The sequence below is a fragment of the Papio anubis genome, chromosome 12 (assembly GCF_008728515.1).
Source record: "Papio anubis isolate 15944 chromosome 12, Panubis1.0, whole genome shotgun sequence".
Lineage (NCBI taxonomy): Eukaryota > Metazoa > Chordata > Mammalia > Primates > Cercopithecidae > Papio > Papio anubis.
Genome location: NC_044987.1, coordinates 26,615,651 through 26,635,291, shown reverse-complemented (window position 1 = coordinate 26,635,291; position 19,641 = coordinate 26,615,651). Strand labels below are relative to the sequence as shown.

The 19,641-nt window shown below is 40.0% G+C and overlaps 1 protein-coding gene across 3 annotated transcripts; it reads right to left on the bottom strand.

The window, feature by feature from the left end:
* Window positions 1–94: 94 nt before the first annotated feature.
* On the bottom strand, window positions 95–12,506 carry SLN (sarcolipin). 3 transcript variants are annotated; one of them, XR_637767.2, is made up of 3 exons: window positions 12,434–12,506; window positions 4,726–4,925; window positions 95–725 (listed from the first exon to the last, which is right to left on the bottom strand). XR_637767.2 is itself a non-coding variant. In XM_009187202.2 (2 exons), the coding sequence occupies exon 2, from the start codon at window positions 648–650 to the stop codon at window positions 555–557; it is 96 nt and encodes a 31-aa protein (XP_009185466.1). In that variant the 5' UTR covers window positions 651–725; window positions 4,726–4,833; the 3' UTR covers window positions 95–554. The 3 variants fall into 3 exon arrangements, 1 of the variants encoding a protein (XP_009185466.1); XR_637768.2 differs by having other exon boundaries at window positions 4,726–4,843; window positions 12,434–12,448; XM_009187202.2 differs by lacking the exon at window positions 12,434–12,506 and having other exon boundaries at window positions 4,726–4,833.
* Between the last annotated feature and the right edge of the window lie 7,135 nt (window positions 12,507–19,641).

Sequence of the window (19,641 nt, the reverse complement as noted above, 5' to 3'; positions counted from 1 at the left end):
TCAAATGCTAGAAATACGGTAGCACTTGTCATTCCAATCCCAGCCAAGGGTCAAATGCTCTATCACACATGGAAGCTAAAATAAATTCTAGAAGTTGTTTTTGAAGTTGACTTAACTTTATTCACATGATAGCTGTAAGGGCTGACAAAGACTTGCTCTAACATTCCTTCTGGCAGGTTGAATTAGAGTTTGGTTGCAGACCGTGTGGGTTGAAGGGATGTGTGGTAAGACAGATCAGGGGCTTGTAACAATCCTACATCATCATGAATACAGTTTAATTTTAACTTTATGGCTTGTCTAACACATTTTCATTTAAGAGCTGGGGAATAAATCTAACATTCACTGGCAAACACTTGGCAACCCTTGGGAGCAGCATCTTTAGAGAACACATAATCAATCCTAGCACTACGCCATAGCAGACATTGTGAGTGCAGGTCACAGGTGCCCTCGGGTGGAGAACGGCATCCTATGACAATGACAGCAGTGGGGTCTCAGGGCATAGAGCAGGCAGCTCCAGAGCATCTCAGTCAATCCCAGGACCATGGCATGGCCTCTCAGTACTGATAGGACCTCACAAGGAGCCACATAAGAATAACCGTAATCAAGACAATAGTGAAGTTGAGAAACAGCTCCCGAGTGTTTATCCCCATTTTCCCAGCAGCTTGGTGAGAACTTCAGGCAGACTTCTGAGGGCACACCAAGAACCTCTGGCTTGTCCTCACCTCCTAATAAAACATAACAAAGAAAACACAAGGAGATTAATGAGCATTCCTGTATAACAATGCTCGTCCTTTCCTCAAAGGAAACAGAAGTGTTGTGGAAAAGGAGAGTGTGATGGGCTAAATTGTGTCCCCCAAAAATCTACATGTCAAAGCCGTAGCCCACAGTATCTCAGAATGCAACTGTGCTTGGAGATAGGGTCTTTTAAGAGGTAAATACGTTAAAATGAGGTAATTAAGGTGGGCCATAATCCAATATGACTAGTGTCTTTATCAGAAGAGATTAGGACACAGACACAAACAGAGGGGAAAACCATGTGAAAACACAAGGAGAAGATGGGCATTTACAAACCAAAGAAAGGACTCAAAAGAAACCAACTGTGCCAACACCTTGATCTGGGACATGTAGCCTCCTGACTGTCTTTGGACTGGAGACTTCCCTGAGTCTCCAGCCCACCAGCCCACCAGCCCACCCTGCAGATTTTGGACTTGCCAGTCTCAGTAATCGCACAAGCCAATTCCTTAAAAACAGACACCAATCCCTCAACACAACACATTCTATTAGTTATGTTTCTCTGAAGAGCCCTAATGATTACAGACAGCCTGATTTTTCTGTCTAATGTCATAAAGACCACCATTTTTGTCCTGATTTTTTTTCCTGTGATGATTGTATTGGTGCTTTTCATAAAATGTGAAATATTACATTTTTCTTCCTCCAACTTCTGTGTGTGTTTGTGTGTGCGTGCATATGCATGTGTATACTTTTCTTAAGAGTATCAATAAGCAGGGGTACCAAAACAGAAAAACTTTATGGTTTAGTATTGTTCTTGCTTTGAATTACGTAGGTAAGTGGGGTGCCATAATCTTTCAGGCCTCAGACTGCTGTAGGTCTTCATCTAACTCTACGGAAAGCAGAAAGTACTTTCAACAGCTGCATGGCCTCTGACAAGTCCTGCATTGGGCACAAGCCTACTGGGATCAACCAAAAGCCCCTCGCATAACAGGCATTCAGCCCAAAGAGCAAGTGTTAACTTCATGGGTACTTCTGTTTCAACAAGGGCTTGTGCCAGCTATTTTTAGTCAGGTCCAGGATGTGCCTAGATTGTAAACATTTCAAAGAGCAGGGATGGTATCTTCATAGTATGTACAGATTGTCCATACAGGAAATCATACTTTGAGAACATATGCAATGAAGTCATCAAATTATTGTCTTCAGTGAGGTAGTGTAAATTGCACATTATTCAGGCAGTCTAAATGAAATTAAAGATTTATGTATTTTGAATAATTAGATATTTATATCTTAGATATTTAGGGCCAAAGTCTACTGTAGAGTGAAAGTTTAGGGAGAAAAGGTGTTTTGTTTGTTTGCTAAAGGTGAGAGTTCAAGAGGCTGAAAGGGTTGTTAGCAAGCTTTTGGTCTGAGCGGTACTTTTTTAACTATCTAACATGACTGAATTATTAATTGTAATTACTGTATTGATTATATTATCAATGGACCAAATTATTAATTGCATAAATGCCAACTGAATAATCATTTTTCATATTGTGTAACTGGCATAACATACAGGTTCAGCCAGGCATGGCAGTGGGTACCCGTAGTCCTAGCTACTTGCGAAGCTGAGGTGGGAGGATTCCTTGAGCCTAAGAGTTTAAGACCAGCCTAGGCAACATAATGAGACCCTGTCTCAAAAAAAAAATACAAGTTCAAATCGGATGGTGCCAGCCAGCAAATATATAGCCAAATGATGACAGATTTATGTTTCATCTCCCTTTTAATTGTTATCCATCTTTTAGACCTCAGCATGAAGGAAATAGTAAATTGCCAGTGAAAACCATCACAAATGGCTGGGCATGGTGGCTCATGCCTCTAATGAGCACTTTGGGAGGCTTGCACGTTATTCAGGAGTCTAATAACGAGTGGGAGGATCACTTGAGCCTAGGAGTTCAAGACCAGCCTGGATAACATAGCAAGACCCTGTTTCTCCAAGAAAATAAAAAGGGGAAAAAATAGAAAATCTTTACAAAGATTTGCTTGGAGGAGAAAGTAAACAGAAGAAAATGAATGGATCAAGGAAAAAGGATTTATGAGAATGTACAAAAGAGCAGAGGAGAACAGAAAGGTAATGAGTCTTGCCAAGGTGCCTGGAGGCAAAGGAATGAGAAATGAAGACAGATTCTTTCTTACAGACTTATCAATGAAATAAAACCCTAGTCCAAATGTCCATTTATTTGGGTAAGTTCTCAAGAAATGCAGAAAATATGAAGCCTGGCTTATAATGATCAAAACAATTCAATTCAAGGAGGGCAAAACAACGGTCCCACCAAATCTGCCTATTAAATTAAGCTGTTAAGTCACAGGAATCATGGATAGTGATCCAACAGGATATACTCAGAAAATGAGAAAAATACTATTGAAAGCTGTGCCACAGCTCTGTTCGTGTTACCTTCACAACAACGCAGGCAAGTGTTACTGCAGTTTTTCTCTTTCTCAAGATTGCAGCTGAGAAACTGACTTTTAGAGAGAGGAGATTAAGATGTTTGTGTAATGACAGATAACAAGTTAGAGGCAAAGCTAGAATTAGCAGACTGAAACCAGTTACTAGAATTGTAGTCACTTCCTAGGAGTTATGACACAATTGAATTATCACTGCAATTAGCTGGCCTGGCTAAACAAAGTTAGCATAAATTTTCTACCACTTTGGAAAACAATTTGGCTTTCTTAGAATTAATGGTGAAAATGTTCATTCTCTAATATCTAGCATTTCACTTCTACCTTAAGACATTTAAGGACGTGTGTGCCAGGTTACATAAACAAAGAGGTTCACAGCAATATTATTACAATAACTCCAAACTGGAAACAACTCAAATGTTTATCAACAGCAGAATGGATGATAAATTGTGGTATATTCATACATTTGAATTTTATAAAGCAAAGAAAACGTATGAACTATAGCTACACACAAAATGGGTAGATCTCACAAATATAACTGTTGGGTGAAAGAATTTACAAAAGAAACATAGAATATGACTCCATTTATATGAAGTCAAAAATAGGGAGGCTAATCATATTGTTTAGGAATGCAGACATAGATGGTCAAACTATAAAGAATAACACGGACAAGAGGATCCCAACATCTGAGGCAGAAGGGCAGAATGGGGGTTGATCAGGAATGGGCTTCTGGGTGCTGGCAATGATCTGTTTCTTGACCTGGATGATAATTATAGAAGTGTTGCCTTTTAGTTACTGTTTAAACTGTATATGTTTCTGCACTCTTTACATTTTTTTTCAGTCATCTCTGAATTAGCAGGCTACCCATCACACTTCTTTCTTTCTTGGGATTTACTCCTTACTACTTCTTGCACTTTAATGGTGACCTTAAGTATTTATTGTTTTATGTGATTTTAGATGAATTAAACATAAAGAGTTAAGTTGAGAATTTCTAGTGAATTCAATTCAATCAACACATATACTAACTGTAAGGTGTGGTGTGAACATTCCTTTCACACACATTTATATACACTTTAGGAAGAATGAACCAGTTAGGCAGAAATTCAGATCAGCCAAGTTCCATTTTTCTGCTGTTAACCCATAAAGACACTTTGGGTTTCATTTTAAACATTCCCTGAAGTCAAGGTCATGCCATATGATCCAGTGATTGCAAGTGGATGAACTAAAACCCAAAAAAGCTCTGAATAAATTGTACAGGAAGTTTGACGTTGGTTTTCTTTGAATGGAGACTTAGAGAAGATAGCAAACAGACCTTCTTCCATAATACCAAAAAAAATTTTTTTTTTTTTTTTTTACTAGGAAGGGAAAAAATGCATACCCTTAGGAGAAAGAAAAGGAAAACAGAAAGCAATAGTATTCACTTTATACCTTAAGGCATGCTGTATACAGGGGGCATTGCCTATTTCATTAAGAAATGTAAACATTCCTGTGCCTTTCTCATTTGCAGCTTGTACACACACACACACCGTATGCTAAGCATAAAAATCCTGCAGTTACCTGAAGAGGATCAGAGACACACCCTGGCTATAGCAGGCTTCTCCTCGCTGTCTCCAACTTCAGCTCCAACTCCTTCTCCCCTCCCAGGCTGTCTGGACTCCTGGACTCTGGGCAGTGCCTAAAGTAGTCCGTGGAAGCTGGCAATCACTGTGATGTCACTGATGAAATATCTCAAAGGAACACCCTCCGAAGGTTCGAGGCTATTTGTGTTCAGGGGGACATGGGAATATGTTGACTAAGACTCTGTTCCTTTGGCTGCCAATTTGCCACTACCAGGATTTAAAAACCTTCTGTTTCCAGTTGACTTTTAGTGCAATTGACGTGGGTTTTAAATGTATCTTTTACATCTTCACGAATATCTTTAACATGTCTTTAAAACATCCTAAACCAAGAATGATAGACTAATTTTAACCAATCGATGCTGCATTTGACTGCTCTCCCTAGTCAGCATGTGGGGTGTAAAAATGTGACTTCATTTTACCACCCATATCTTTAGTTATTTGAAATGTGAAGAGTTTGCTGCTTTACACCCACACACATGCACACCCATACACACACACACACACACACACACTCCAGAATTCAATAGACATCTTTAGCTCTTTGAAAACTGACTTTAGTCCAAGCAGTGAAAGCTATCCCCTTAATCACCTGCTCCACATAACTTTCCGGCTAAGCTGTGCATTGCAAGTTTACATGTGGATCTACAGTTTCATCTGAAACAGCCGAGGAAGTCATGGTTTGTATATCTCTGTCAATAAATTAATAGAGCAGTAAACTCACACAGTTCAACTCAGTTATTTGGATAGATTGGGGGTGGAAGGAGAACTGGGGTAAAATTAGTGGAAAATGTGAATTTAGAATATATCTGAATGAAAGACAAGTATTATGTAACTTTCTAATACAAACATTGACTAAAATTAGACTAAGATGAGTTTGTAACCAACATGTCACATGTTTAGAGCCCCTGAAGTGTTTCATTAGACTTGAAAGCAGATCAATTAAGTACTTTAAACATGACCCTAGCCATTGTGTTTGCTCAGCAGATCCTTTCTTTATAGATAATAGAGGAAATCTCCCCCTCTGAATTCCCAGTTAGAGTCAATCAAAATAATGCATTCCCAAAAGGCATAAACAAACGAAATTCTCTACGTAGTTGTGCCCGTGGTGAAACCTTTCCGTCCATTCCTCATACCCCAGAGACATTACCAAAACAAGACTTTCCATTTCGTTTCCTCGTTTTAACATAAGCTTAGCGATGGGTAATCTTAATACAACATTCTGTCGCCACTTGTCTTGTGAAAAGAGAGCTTGCTGAAGTGACAGAGAGTGTATAATAATTATAGTGCAATCGAACATTGGCATTATCTGTTGCCATCTGGCAAACTCCTTGAATGTAGTCAGAGTGCTGCCTTCTGCCTCCAAGCTCTCACCAGATTGTTTGCCAGGCTGGGAATGTTTTCCTAGTTACCAAGCCACACCTGTCTCTTTTTGTAACCACTCAAAATTATTTTTTGTTGAAATAAAAAGCTATATATTTATTGTAGGACATGTGAAAATATATTAAAGTATTTAAAATTTTTAAATTACTTTTAATCTCATCACCCAAAGGAAAACAAAAAAAAAAACCTTACATTGCTTTTTTTTTTTTGAGATGGAGTTTCGCTCTTGTCATCCAGGCTGGAGTGCAGTGGCGCGATCTCAGCTCACTGCAACCTCCGCCTCCCGGGTTCCAGCGATTCTCCTACCTCAGCCTCCTGAGTAGCTGGGATTACAGGCATGAACCCCTATGCCTGGCTAATTTTTGTATTTTCAGTAGAGACGGGGCTTCACCATGTTGGCCAGGCTGGCTTTGAACTCCTGAGCTCAGGTGATCCAACCGCCTCAGCCTCCCAAAGTGCTAGGATTGTAGGTGTGAGCCACTGCGCCTGGCCTACATTACTTTTTATTCATCTGTTTGAAGCTGCATAGGCACAATCTCAAATTCCCAGGATATTTTTGGTAAAAGAATCTGAAACTTGAAAACTTTTTTCTTAATTCATTTGGAATCAAATTATTTGTAGTATATCATGTGTTGGTATTAGGTTTATGGGATAAGCATTTATTTTGTACATGTCAGATTATGAATTAGCTCTACAATATTTAAAATGTTAAATACAAAAGAGAAATGTTAACATATCACCAAAACAGCTCTCCAGTGCTGTCATTTTGTTGAATTGGTCAATTTCAAAGTAACTTAGAAGAAAAATTCTACTTCTTATTTGACCGAATCGGTCAGTCCAGTTTGCCTCATTTAAGCATGTCTAATGCTGCACCAAGGACGACTGTGCCCAGTGCATTGACAAATTCCCAGACTTGAGAAGCTTCTGAAAATTAGTGGTTTCTTCTGTGATGTCAAGAGATTGGGATTACACTTGGAATGTAGTTGTCCCTAGTTTAGCCTTACCCTCTCCAGAAACACGTGAAGCCGCCCCAAATCACCTGACAACTATTCAAAGGCATAAGGAGGGTTTATTTAACCCTCAGGATCTGCAGGTCTGCTAAAAATAAAAAATAAAAAATAAAAATAAAAAATCTTGTTTCCTGCAAGGAACCAAAATAAAATAAAAATAAAATCAACATTATTTTTTAAAAAGCAATATTATTGTTTCTCATTTAAGAAGTTGAGAATGGCAACATTTCAGACCTCAGTACCAAAGCAAATTCATCCCTTGCAATTAACGTTACTTAACTCTGCTAATACTTTCCTTCCTGAGAGCAATTCCCATGACTTAGCAGCATTCATTTCATATCAACTTTCTTTCAAGATACTTCTCTGCCCATTGGCAGGACGACAATCTAAATAAACTTTGACATTATTTCTCTGCCTATTCATCTAGAACTTAGCCAATGGCCAAAAACGTTAAGAAAACAACATTCACATTGACACTGGCACTGAATCTCTAATTGGTATTTATCTCCCCACCAGCATCACCATATACATTCTCAGGTGTAAAAATGGCATCCTTTGAGAATCAGTGCTGAGCTCTTTGCCTGATAGATTAGTTGCTAAACTAGCTCGTTTCACGTACTGCCCTCTTCAACCCACCTTTTTACTCTGAGAACTGAAAAGTGAAGACCTACGTCAGTCCTAGAATTCTACAAGTCTGCAACATGATGGGAGAAGTCAGCAAGGCCTTGATGAAGGCGATAAGCTCTTAGCACGTCGCAGTATCGAGCATGATCATCTCAGTGGCCTTCTCACTTTGCCATCTTCACATCCAGCTGGTCATGGAGCTGGGGAGAAAGACAGCAGCAGCTTTCTGCTATTCTCCCTCACTTTCCCAAACACATGAGTGAGCGCATGCCCAGAGAGAAAAGAAAACCCTACTTCTTGAAGTTTTCTCCATGTCAGTATTGCCACAATCATCATCTAAGCCCTGCCCTCTGGCCACAGGGAAAGCCCATGCGAAAGTCATGAAGAAGCTTAAGTGGCCGCAGGTCGACACAATACTGCTAATTCAAACACTTTAGCCCAAGCCACCTGCGGGAAAGTGGGAAGCAAATGGACCTTGAAGTGACAAAAGCCTGTGTTCATATTCTAAATTTTCCGCTTACTGAGTAACATTAAGAAAATGATTTATCCTTTCTGGGCCTCAGTGTCCCCATCTATAATATGGTAATACTAATATCCCTCAAAGATTTGTGGTGAAGATCCAATTGATAATGTAAGTAAAATCAACTTGTTCCTTTCCATCACTAAGATTTGATACTACACCAATGTGTGTAAAAACAAGCACAGAGCCTGCGGGGTCATCAGTTAAACGATGCTAGTTGTTAGGGGTTTTTTTCAATCCTAATCATTAAAAGTAAATAAATAAATGACAAGGAGGAACTCCTTTTTCTTAGACAAGTACAAAGCTTCTCTTTTCATTTATGACCAAAGGAGAATGGGTTGAGTGTCACTTTGTCTAAAAATTCTGTGAAACATTCACTAATATAAGGACTGACTTTAGCCCAGACAGTGAATGGAGTGCATGGAGTTGAAACAAGCTTGACTTCCTTGACTCTCTCTCTCTCCTGCCACCTGTGTGTCCCACAGATGCTGCCCAGGTACTGTCACTACAGAGCAGAGGGGATGCACAGCAGAAGGCCAAGTCATCAGCTTTGCCATTACTTCTGCAATTGTTCAATTGGTATCAAGTGAACACTACTAAATACACAGCATTGTTCTAGTCACACAGGAAGTAATAATGACACAGAGTAGGGCTACTGCCCCCCAAAAGAAGAAGATTAAGAAAAGTAGACACTATTCGCAGTAGCCCAGTTACGGAATTAACCTATGTCCATCAACAGATGAATAGATAAAGAAAGTGTCATCTATATACACAATGGAATACTATTCAGCCTTTAAAAAGAAGGAAAATATTAGAGAACATGATGCTAAGGGCAATAAGCCAGACACGACAAATACTGCATGTTCTTACTTATATGTGGAATCTGAAACAATCAAACTCATAGAAGCAGAGTAGAATGGTGGTTACAGAGACTGGGGAAAGGGGAGAATGGGGAGATGATGGTCAAAGGATCATCATTCTCAGGAAGAATAAATATATTTTAGGCCTATTGTGCAGGATGGTGAATATAGTTAATAACGGTGTATTGTACGTTTCAAAACCACTAACAATAAATTCAAATGTTCTCACCATGAAAAACAGTATTTGATGTAACAGATATGTTAATTAGCTTAATTTAATTATTCCACATTTAGTACCTTATAAATATCTACAACCACCAATTGTCAATTTATAATAAAATTTAATTTTTTTTTTAAAGGGGTGGCCAGCCGTGGTGACTCATGCCTGTAATCCCAGCACTTTGAGAGGCCAAGGCGGGTGGATCACTTGAGGTCAGGAGTTCAAGACTAGCCTGGCCAACATGGTGAAACCCCATTTCTACTAAAACAAAAATTAGCCAGGCATGGTGGCGTGCGCCTGTAGTCCCAGCTACTCAGGAGGCTGAGGCAGGAGAATTGCTTGAACCTGGGAGACAGAGGTTTCGGTGAGCTGAGATTGTACCACTGCACTCCAGCCTGAGTGACAGAGCGACACTCCATCTCAAAAAAATAAAACAAAAAGAAAGGGGGGAAAATAAATTAGAATACAAGACAGTGTGAGAGAGGTGGCATCAGAATGACATCAGGAAAGACAATAGGAGTCCCTGGGTGGGAGAGATCTCTTTCTCCTGAGATGAAAGGAAATCAGAGCAACTTCTTACAAAGCATAGAGAGTGGTACTGAAGCTGAAGCAGACTCATGAACGATCAACTCGAAGACTCGAGTTGAGCGTCAAAAAGAGAAAAAAAGCTACTAAGGCTAAAATAATAATACTAATAACCACAACAACGTCAACTAGCACTTACTAAACATGAATCACCTTATTTAATTCCTTCAACAATCCTGTGAGGTGGGTACAACACTCCTATTCCATGGAGGAGAAAACTCGGGCCCAGAGAGGCTGTGCCTTGATAAGTCAAAGAGTGCATAAGTGACAGAACTGAGATTTAAAACTTTTGGACCCAGCCCTGAGCTCCAACCACTACATGATAGTGCATTCGGCACAACCATGAAAGCATCCTCTAGCCCAGGCGCCTCCACCTCCTTTTGATTGTGCACTTTATTGATAAAAAATTTTACTGTGATCACTGACAGAAAACTTAGGTATTTTTAATAGATTATGTGCAGGTGCTACTGTACTAATTTATTATGCAGCACACTAATAAACATTTTAAAATATGAGGCCAGGTGCAGTGGCTCACACCGGTAATCCCAGCACTTTGGGAGGCTGAGGCGGGTGGATCACTTGAGATCAAGAGTTTGAGACCAGTCTGGCCAACATGGTGAAACCTCATCTCTACTCAAAATACAAAAATTAGCCAGGCATAGTGGCAGATGCCTGTGATCCCAGCTACTCCGGAGGCTGAGGCACGAGAATCGCTTGAACCCGGGAGGCGGAGGTTGCAGTGAGCCAAGACTGCACCACTGCACTCCAGCCTAGGGGATAGAGCAAGACTCCATCTCAAAAATAAATAAATAAATAAATAAAATATGAGGCACAAAGCAAGAGAAATTAAAAGTCTCTTTGTTTGTTTGTTTCTCCCCATCAGGAGACTACTTTTCCCCCATGCAGACACCTCTGCAATACTCTATCGCACCTAAAAAAGAATGCCATAAAATTTAGCTTTTGGTTACACATTGAATCCTGGCAGGTGAACAATAAATCCTTGTTGAAAATATAAATGATTATTACCTGTGTCATTACCCACTTGTGACAACTGTGATTTTTGTCTCACTAACTGAATTTAAACTTCAAAGGCACAATCGCTTGTATTTCTTTCGTTTCTTTAGCTGTGCCCCAAACCAGTGAAGAAGCAGAGTAGATGCTCCAAAACGCATAGCATTGATGCATTTTGAATGATGCATTTTGAGTGATGGAGGCTGAGCCCCCATCACTTCATATCCCTGCTGACGTCCACATGTGTCTGAGCATGGCAAACGTCAATGGGGAAGTCAAGGTCAACATCAAAGCTACTCATACATGGACCTCAAAGCCTCCCAGAAGAAACTCTTCTGTAGGGAATTGAATCAAGAAGATACACATGGGGCCAGGCATGGTGGCTCACACTTGTAATCCCAGCACTTTGGGAGGCCAAGGCGGGCAGATCATCTAAGGTCAGGAGTTCAAGACCAGCCTGGTCAATGTGGTGAAACCCCATCTCTACTAAAAATACAAAAAAAAAAAAAAAATCTGCCAGGCGTGGTGGTACACACCTGTAGTCCTAGCTACTTGGGAGGCTGAGGCAGGAGAATCACCTGAACCCAGGAGGCAGAGTTTGCAGTGAGCCAAGGTGGCACCATTGCACTCCAGCCTGGGTGACAGACTCCATCTCAAAAAAAAAAAAAAAGATACACAAGGGTCAGCAATAGGGAGAACAGACTATGCTTCCATAGCAAGGAACACACCTTCCCTGTGTTAGTTCAGTCCCATGAGAAGCAGATGCCAAGATGCCACTAAGTGTGCAAAAGAAAAACATATTAAGGGAAATGACTCTGAGAGAAAATAGGAGGGAGTGGGGAAATTGAGCTAGTCATCAAACAGCAATCCAGGTCTGACCCCAAGAGGAGAGAGGGCAAGGGGACAAGAAGACTGGGCGGCAGCATCTTAGACGGCAGTGCTAGGGAAAGTCTGATAGGACCATCAGGAAACCTCAAGTCAAAATCTCCTGTTACAGGTGCTCCGTGTCTCCCAGGGATGAGTCGGCCTTAGTGTTCCTCCCATGCTCAGTTATCGACTGGGAGCAGCCTGTGGGAAGCTGGCTTCCGTGTAAACATGATTGTGATTTCAGAGCACAGCAGCTGGGCCCACCTCCATTATGGTGCAGTCAGTTCTGAGAGGTGCATTCCCATAGCCGCCACACTCACATTCTGCCCATTCTACTTCTCTAGAGCCTGACCTAGTAGGGGAGAGGACTATGGGCAAAAACTCCATAACTCTTTACTCTTTAACAACTAACCTCAACAGCATGTAGCACTGAAAGGGAGAGAGAGATTCTCCCTGCAAGTGTCATCTCGCAGACCTCAGCATATCCACGGAACCAGTGGTGTAATGTCCTTCAATGGAAGTGTCACGGAGCCTGGCAGAAGCAGCAAGACTGTCCAATAATTACTCACCTGCCATTTATATTAATCTCTGCAGGCCTCAGCAGCAGACAGCAGCAGAGAAGAGCCAGAGCTCAAGAGCAAGAAAATGACAGGCCGTATGTGATAGCTAACAGTACTTGTTCATGAGCCCACGTGAGCCACCCACGAAGTTGCTGGAAATAATCAGGAGGAACATTATAGTGGTATGGAGTCTTGCATAATAGGTGGGAAAAAGGGCCAAAAAAAATATGTGTTACTCCTATTTATAATAACCCATTTTAAGTCCTGGATTGGTGAGGTGACACCTGTTAGCATCATTTGACTTGGAACCATTTAAACTCTTCTTCTCTGGAACAAGTATATTTCTGCTCTATAATAAGATTCTGTAAACAAACGGCTTTCTCTCAGCACATTAAACATAGTTACCAGGGGGAAAAAAAGAAAAAAAGCAGCCAAAAATATGTTTACTACTAGGCTAATACCATCTGCCCTCAGAACACTTCCAGATTTCAGATTGGCTTTGTTATTTTTTGGACAGGAAAAAAGAATTCAGCAGTCTTTTGATGTGCTGTTACTGAACTGTTCAGGGAGATTCTAGCCAGACACGCCCACTTGAAACATGCTGTTCCTTTGTGAATTTGATCAAGGGTATTTTCTCTGAATCTCTTCTGGGAATCTGTCAGTCAGAATAACACAATTGCAGTTACAGCAAGAATAATAAGGACCAGATAAAATTGCTTGTTGTTCTCTGTGAACAAGTTCATTTGGCTTTAGCTTTTAGCTATTAAAGCAGAGAGAATAGAGTCCTCAAGAATCATGAAAATCTATCTCTGCTCTCTGTGTGAGTAATGAGAAAACTGAACTGCCTGTTTGCAGCAATGTGGAAGAAGATTAGCTGGATCCAAGCTCCAGGCTAGGTTTCCTTTTGGATTAGGGACATGCTATCTCACAAGGCAATCAGGCACATGTTCGACAGGCTGGGGAGTAACCTAACCTTTTACACTTTTACAGTGAGAGAGAATGTGGAGTTGCCAGGGGCTAGTATTCTCGGAATTTAGGCAGCTTATCTTGGAGAAGTGGTTCAGACCTACTCTATGTAGCTTGCATTTCACTGGTTCTTACCCCATTTGGCAGTGTAGAACAGAAAACCAAATATGCACATCCCTCAGGCCACCAACTATATCTGTGTCATCAGGGGGTATACCTCTTGTACGACAAAAGTCCAATCAAGTCAGACGCGATGGTGTGTGCCTGTAATCTCAGCTATTGAGAAGGCTGAGGCAGGAGGGTCTCTTGAGCCCAGGAGTTCAAGGCCAGCCTGAGCAACATAGCAAAACCCTGTCTCTTTAAAAAAAAAAAAAAAAAAGTCCAGGGCCAGGCATGGTGGCTCACGCCTGTAATCCCAGCACTTTCGGAGGCCGAGGCAGGCGGATCACCTGACGTCAGGAGCTCGAGAGCAGCCTGGCCAACATGGTGAAACCTCGTCCCCACTAAAAATACAAAAAATTAGCCGAGCGTTGTGGTGGACACCTGTAATCCCAGCTACTCGGAAAGCTGAGGCAGGAGAATTGCTTGAACCTGGGAAGCGGAGGTTGCAGTGAGCTGAGATCATGCCATTGCACTCCAGCCTGGGCAACAAGAGTGAAACTCCATCTCAAAAAAAAATAAGAAAGGAAGGAAGGAAGGAAGGAAGGAAGGAAGGAAGGAAGGAAGGAAGGAAGGAAGGAAGGAAGGAAGGAAGGAAGGAAGGAAGGAAGGAAGGAAGGAAGGAAGGAAAAGAAAAATCCAATCAGTAAACACTTTCTTCTTTCCTCCTATTGGATTCCTTTTTTTATTAGATGTTGACAGCATTCATCAGGCATTTACAGTCAACCCTTTAGTCCTACCACACTGGCTGAGAACCAACACATACACCAGACATTCATCCTGCCACTTCCTCTACGGACAATCACATCTGCCAAGCACCACGACTGCTTGCCTTGGGCATTGTCCACGACTACAAGGAACCCTTTTCTCTGCAGCCATCTATGCTGGGTCCCAAAGCTTTTGACCACTGGAGGTACGAAAGTACACTTACTTCTGGAGCAAAACTGGGGTAGGTGTGGAGAGGTGTGTCTCTTTCTGTGTGTTACAACCTGTTGAGAAATACTGTATTAATCAGGGTTCTCCAGAGACACAGAACCAGTAGGACATATACAGACATCTAAGAGGAGATTTATTATGGGAATTGGCTCACATGATTTTGGAGCCTAAGACCCACAGTATGTCATCTGCAAGCTGGAGAACCAGAAAAGTCAGTGGTATAATTCAGTCTGAGTCTGAAGGCCTGAGAACCAAGAGAACCAAGGGTGTAAGTCCCAGAGTTCAAAGACCCAAGAACCAGCAGCACCAATGTCCAAGGGCAGGAGAAGATGGAGGTTCCAGACCAAGAAAAGAGAGAATTTACTCTTCCTCTGCCTTTTTTTGTATTTGGGCCCTCAATGAATTGGATGCTGCCCACCCACACTGGTGAGAGCAGTCTTCGTAGTCCCTGATTAAATGCTAATCTCTTCCAGAAACACCCTCACAGGTACACCCATAAATGATGTTTAATCTGGGCACCTCTTGGCCCAGTCAAGTTGACGCATTAAATTCACCATCACAAGTACTAAAGGAATACTATCTTGCTGTCACTCCAGTGTCTGCACAGACATGAGTTAATGGGGAAGTTCAGCTAGGGAATACGTAGAAGTAATAGGCATCACCCTTCTTCTCTTAGTATGAATTCTCTCTCAGGAGGTGCCTAAATTCCCAGAGCAAATCAACTTCCACCACACCTGCTCCATTTGCACGTGAGACATGCATTGACAAATCTTGGACTTGAGACACTCCAGAGTCTCCTTGTTTACATATGCTTTCCTCTTAATCAGAGCATCTTTCTTTTTTCCCTCGATGACTCCTACCCTTATTTGATGATTAAGATTAGTACTTAATTCAAGGGCCACATCCCCTGATCTTCTAGGTTAGGACGGATGAACCTCTGAGATCTCCCTAGCCCTATACACTACTGATTTCACCATATAGTTAGCATTGACTTTCTTATTTATCTCCTCTCCTATGAATAGGGATTGTGTCACTCACCTCTACAGGCTTAGTGCTAGCCATGTAGTGTACAGTATGCAGTAGGCACTCCATAAGAGTGCTTAAATAAATATATGTCTAAACATAAAGTGAGTCATTAATAACCGTTCAACTCTGAAGAGTCACGGCAAATAAATGTTTTCAAAATAAAATGTTCTAATCTTTCGTCAGTTTATGCTCAGAAAAGATGGAGATGTTTACAAGAGCTGTAGTAACTTGAACTACTCAGAATTTCTTTATCTAAAAATAGTACATGCTAGGCTTCCTACCACTGAGCAGGTCTGACAGCTGTTCATTAGGTTGGCACATATTAATAATATGCTTTAAAGAGATGGTTTTGTCTGCTGTTGAAGTTGAACAGCAAACTATGATTTGCTGTAGATTTTTTTTGAAAAAATGTAAAAATTTACTACAGTAAAAAATGAAATGTTTCTATTACATGAAATTAACAATTCTTAATGTCTTTGTCATATTGCTTCATGTCTTTTTAAATAAAAGCATTAAAATATTATAAATCAAGCTGAGATCTCATTGAACCACCATTCCCATGTCCATCCCCCTTCTTACCTCCCCAGATAAAACAGCTGATATGAGTTTGGGGCATAATCCAAGTTCCTATGATTGATTCCTTTAGACCTAGCATCCAGATTACCTTAATTTAATAAGTAGGTTTCCCTCTTTCTTTCTTCTCTGAAACAGTGTGTGTAAAATAGGTACAGCTGACCCTTGAACGATAAGGGAGTGAGGAACACCAAGCATCTGCACAGTTGAAAAATTACCTGTAACTTCTGAGTTCCCTAAAACTTAACTACTAACAGCCTTTCCCATAACTACCATACCTGTACCTTACCTTAACTATCAGAAGACTTACCCATAACATAAACAGTCTGTTGTATAAACAAATTAACCCATATTTTGTATGTTTTATGTATTACATACTGTATTCTTATAATAAAGTAAGCTAGGAAAAAGAAAATGCTATTAAAAAATCGTAAGAGAGGCTGGGCGCAGTGGCTCACGCCTGTAATCGCAGCACTTTGGGAGGCCGAGGCGGGCGGTTCACAAGGTCAGAAGATCGAGACCATCCTGGCTAACAAGGTGAAACCCTGTCTCTACTAAAAATACAAACAAATTAGCGGGGCGTGGTGGCGGGCGCCTGTAGTCCCAGGTACTCGGGAGGCTGAGGCAGGAGAATGGCGTGAACCCGGGAGGCGGAGCTTGCAGTGAGCAGAGACCGAGCCACTGCTCTCCAGCCTGGGCGACAGTGAGACTTCTTCTCAAAAAAAAAAAAAAAAAATAACAATAATAATAATAATAATAATAATAAGAGAAAATATATTTACTATTCATTAAGTGGAAGTGGGTCATCATAAAGGTCTTCCTCCTTTTCCTCTTCCTATTGAGTAGGCTGAGAAGGAGGAGGATGAAGAGAGGTTAGTCTTGCTGTCTCAGGAGTGGCAGAGGTGGAAGAAAATTCACATGCAAGTGAACATGAGTTCAAACTCATATTCTTAAAGGATTAACTGTATTATCTATACTTTTTCTTTTGAAGGTTTGCTACAAGTAGCCCATCGAACTATGAGCCTGGTGACCTTTTTGGAGAGTCAGAGGAGATTTTTGACTACTAATTTCATGATTTTTGTATGGTTATAGGTTCTACTTATTAGGTTTTCTATTTATTCTTGAGTCAATTCTGGCAATTTATTGTATTATTAGAAACCTTTCCATTTAATTTTTTTGCAATTTTATTAATATCACTTTTTATTATATTCTCCTAGACTTTCAATTATTCTCTTACCTATTTTATGCTCCCTCAGTTTAAAACTTTTTATAATAAAACTTTTCAACACACACAAATAGAAGAAATAATATAATGAATCCTAAGTTTCAATAATTAATAAAATTTTGCCTATATTGTTATGCTATTCTTATTCCCCTCACTTTTCTTTTCTTTTTCTTTCTCTTTTTCTCTTCCTTTTCTTTCTTTCTTTCTGTCATTATTTCTTCTGGAGTATTTCTGTGGAAATCCCAGAAATAATGATCATTTCATATGCATCTTTAACTGATAACACTCTTTTAATAGAACCACTACACCATTATCATATCTAACAAAATTAACAATAATTCCTGAATTCTATTTAATAGTCAGTCTATATTAAAATTTCCCTGATTGTCTCAAAAGTGTCTCTTTACAGTTTGTCCAAATTAGGATCCAAAGTCCATGTGGTATATTTGGTTAATAAGTCTTTATTTTCTAACAGTTTCCTCTCTTTTTTTATGGCATTTCTTTGTCAGAGAAATATACCTCTATCCTATATGATGTCCACATTCTGAATTGGAGGCACTGTTTCCCTGTGACATTATTTAACTTGCTCCTCTAGCTTCTGTAGTTTCCACAAAATGCTAGTTAGACCTAAGTTCCTCTAAACTGGTGATTAGATTCAGGTTCAATTTTTTTTTTTTTTTTTATAGCAAGAATACTTCGCAGTTGGTGCTGCATACTTCTTATTACAGAAGATTGCGAGGCAGATAATGTCTGGCTCTCCAAGTTATAGTGTTGTAAGACTGATCAGCAAGTTCTGATAGTTTTAGAAGCCTTTAGTAATTGTTGCCTTGATCTATTATTTAATGGGGATTGCAAACAGGTGACATTAATTCTATCTATACATGCAATATATCTACATATATTCACATAAATTCTTCCCTGTAGCACTTCCCTTCATTGAATCTATTTGATTATCCCAAAAATATAGTTCAGATAGGAAGGCAGGATAAATGCTTTATTCTTCCCCTTTGCACATCAATTTGCATATTAATGAGTTGATGTCCTATTAACCTCCAGTGGTTACCAGTGAGGATTTCTTAATACCTTTATGAACTAGAGGATTTTTATTACTGATGTTTCAACCAATAACCACTGATTAATTCTTTCTACTGTTCAAATTTGTTCCATCTTAGGCCAGTGGCACCTTAAAGATGGCTTTTATGTCCTCCTTTTGAAATGACTCCTTCTTGAATTATCCATTTTGTGAAGAGCCCCTGATTCCTTTCAGTGAGAAATGGCATTTGGAGAGTACCATCTGGATACTAGGGGTGGTTGTTGCTACTGGATTGTCATTGTTTGTAAGTCTTTTCCTTCCTAGTATTATTTCGTTTTACTTTCTTTTTTGTTTCCTTCTTAATGAGTCTTCCTGTTTATTTTTATTTATTTTATTTTATTTATTTTTTGTTTTTTCAGATGGAGTCTCACAGTCACCCAGGCTGGAGTGCAGTGGCATGATCTCAGCTCACTGTGACCTCCATCTCCCGGGTTCAAGCGATTCTCCTGCCTCAGCCTCCCAAGTAGCTGGGATTACAGGCGCCTGCCACCATGCCTGGCTAATTTTTGTATTTTTAGTAGAGACGGGGTTTCACCATGTTGGCCAGGCTGGTCTCGAACTCCTGACCTCAGGTGATCCACCAGACTCGGCCTCCCAAGGTGCTGGGATTACAAGCGTGAGCCACCGCATCTGGCCAAGTCTTGCTGTTTATTAATGTGTTTTCTATTCAATTAATTTCTCTTTTTACATTTATCATTTACTTCCTTCTATTTTCTTTGGGTTTATTCTTTGTCCTGTTTCTACCTTCTTTATTTAGATGCCTGGAGTTTTTTCTTTCTTTTTCTCTTTCTTTTCCAAGTATATACGCTTGAGGTTATAAATTTCCTACATTCTAATTTAGCTGCTCTCGGTATGTTTCAGTATGATAGCACTGTTGGTATGTCATCTTTAAATATTATATCTTTTTCATTTGGACTTCCTTTTTAATCACAAATTATTTACACGGGAGTATTTTTAGCCTGTTTTGGTTTTATTTCAAATATATAAACATTTTGGTTCTTTTTTATTATTTAGGTCTAATTTTATTTACTCATTTGCCAAGAATGTGTTCTAGTTGGTATGAATTCTTATAGTTTTATGAAACTGTATTTGGGGCATAATATGGAATAAATTCATGTAAATCTTCTCTGTACTTGAAAAGAATGTGTATTCTCTGATGATCAAAACTAAGATTTAGTGCATATCCATTAGAGCAAACTTGCTATTCGTATTTCTCAAATCTCCAATACCTTTACTAAT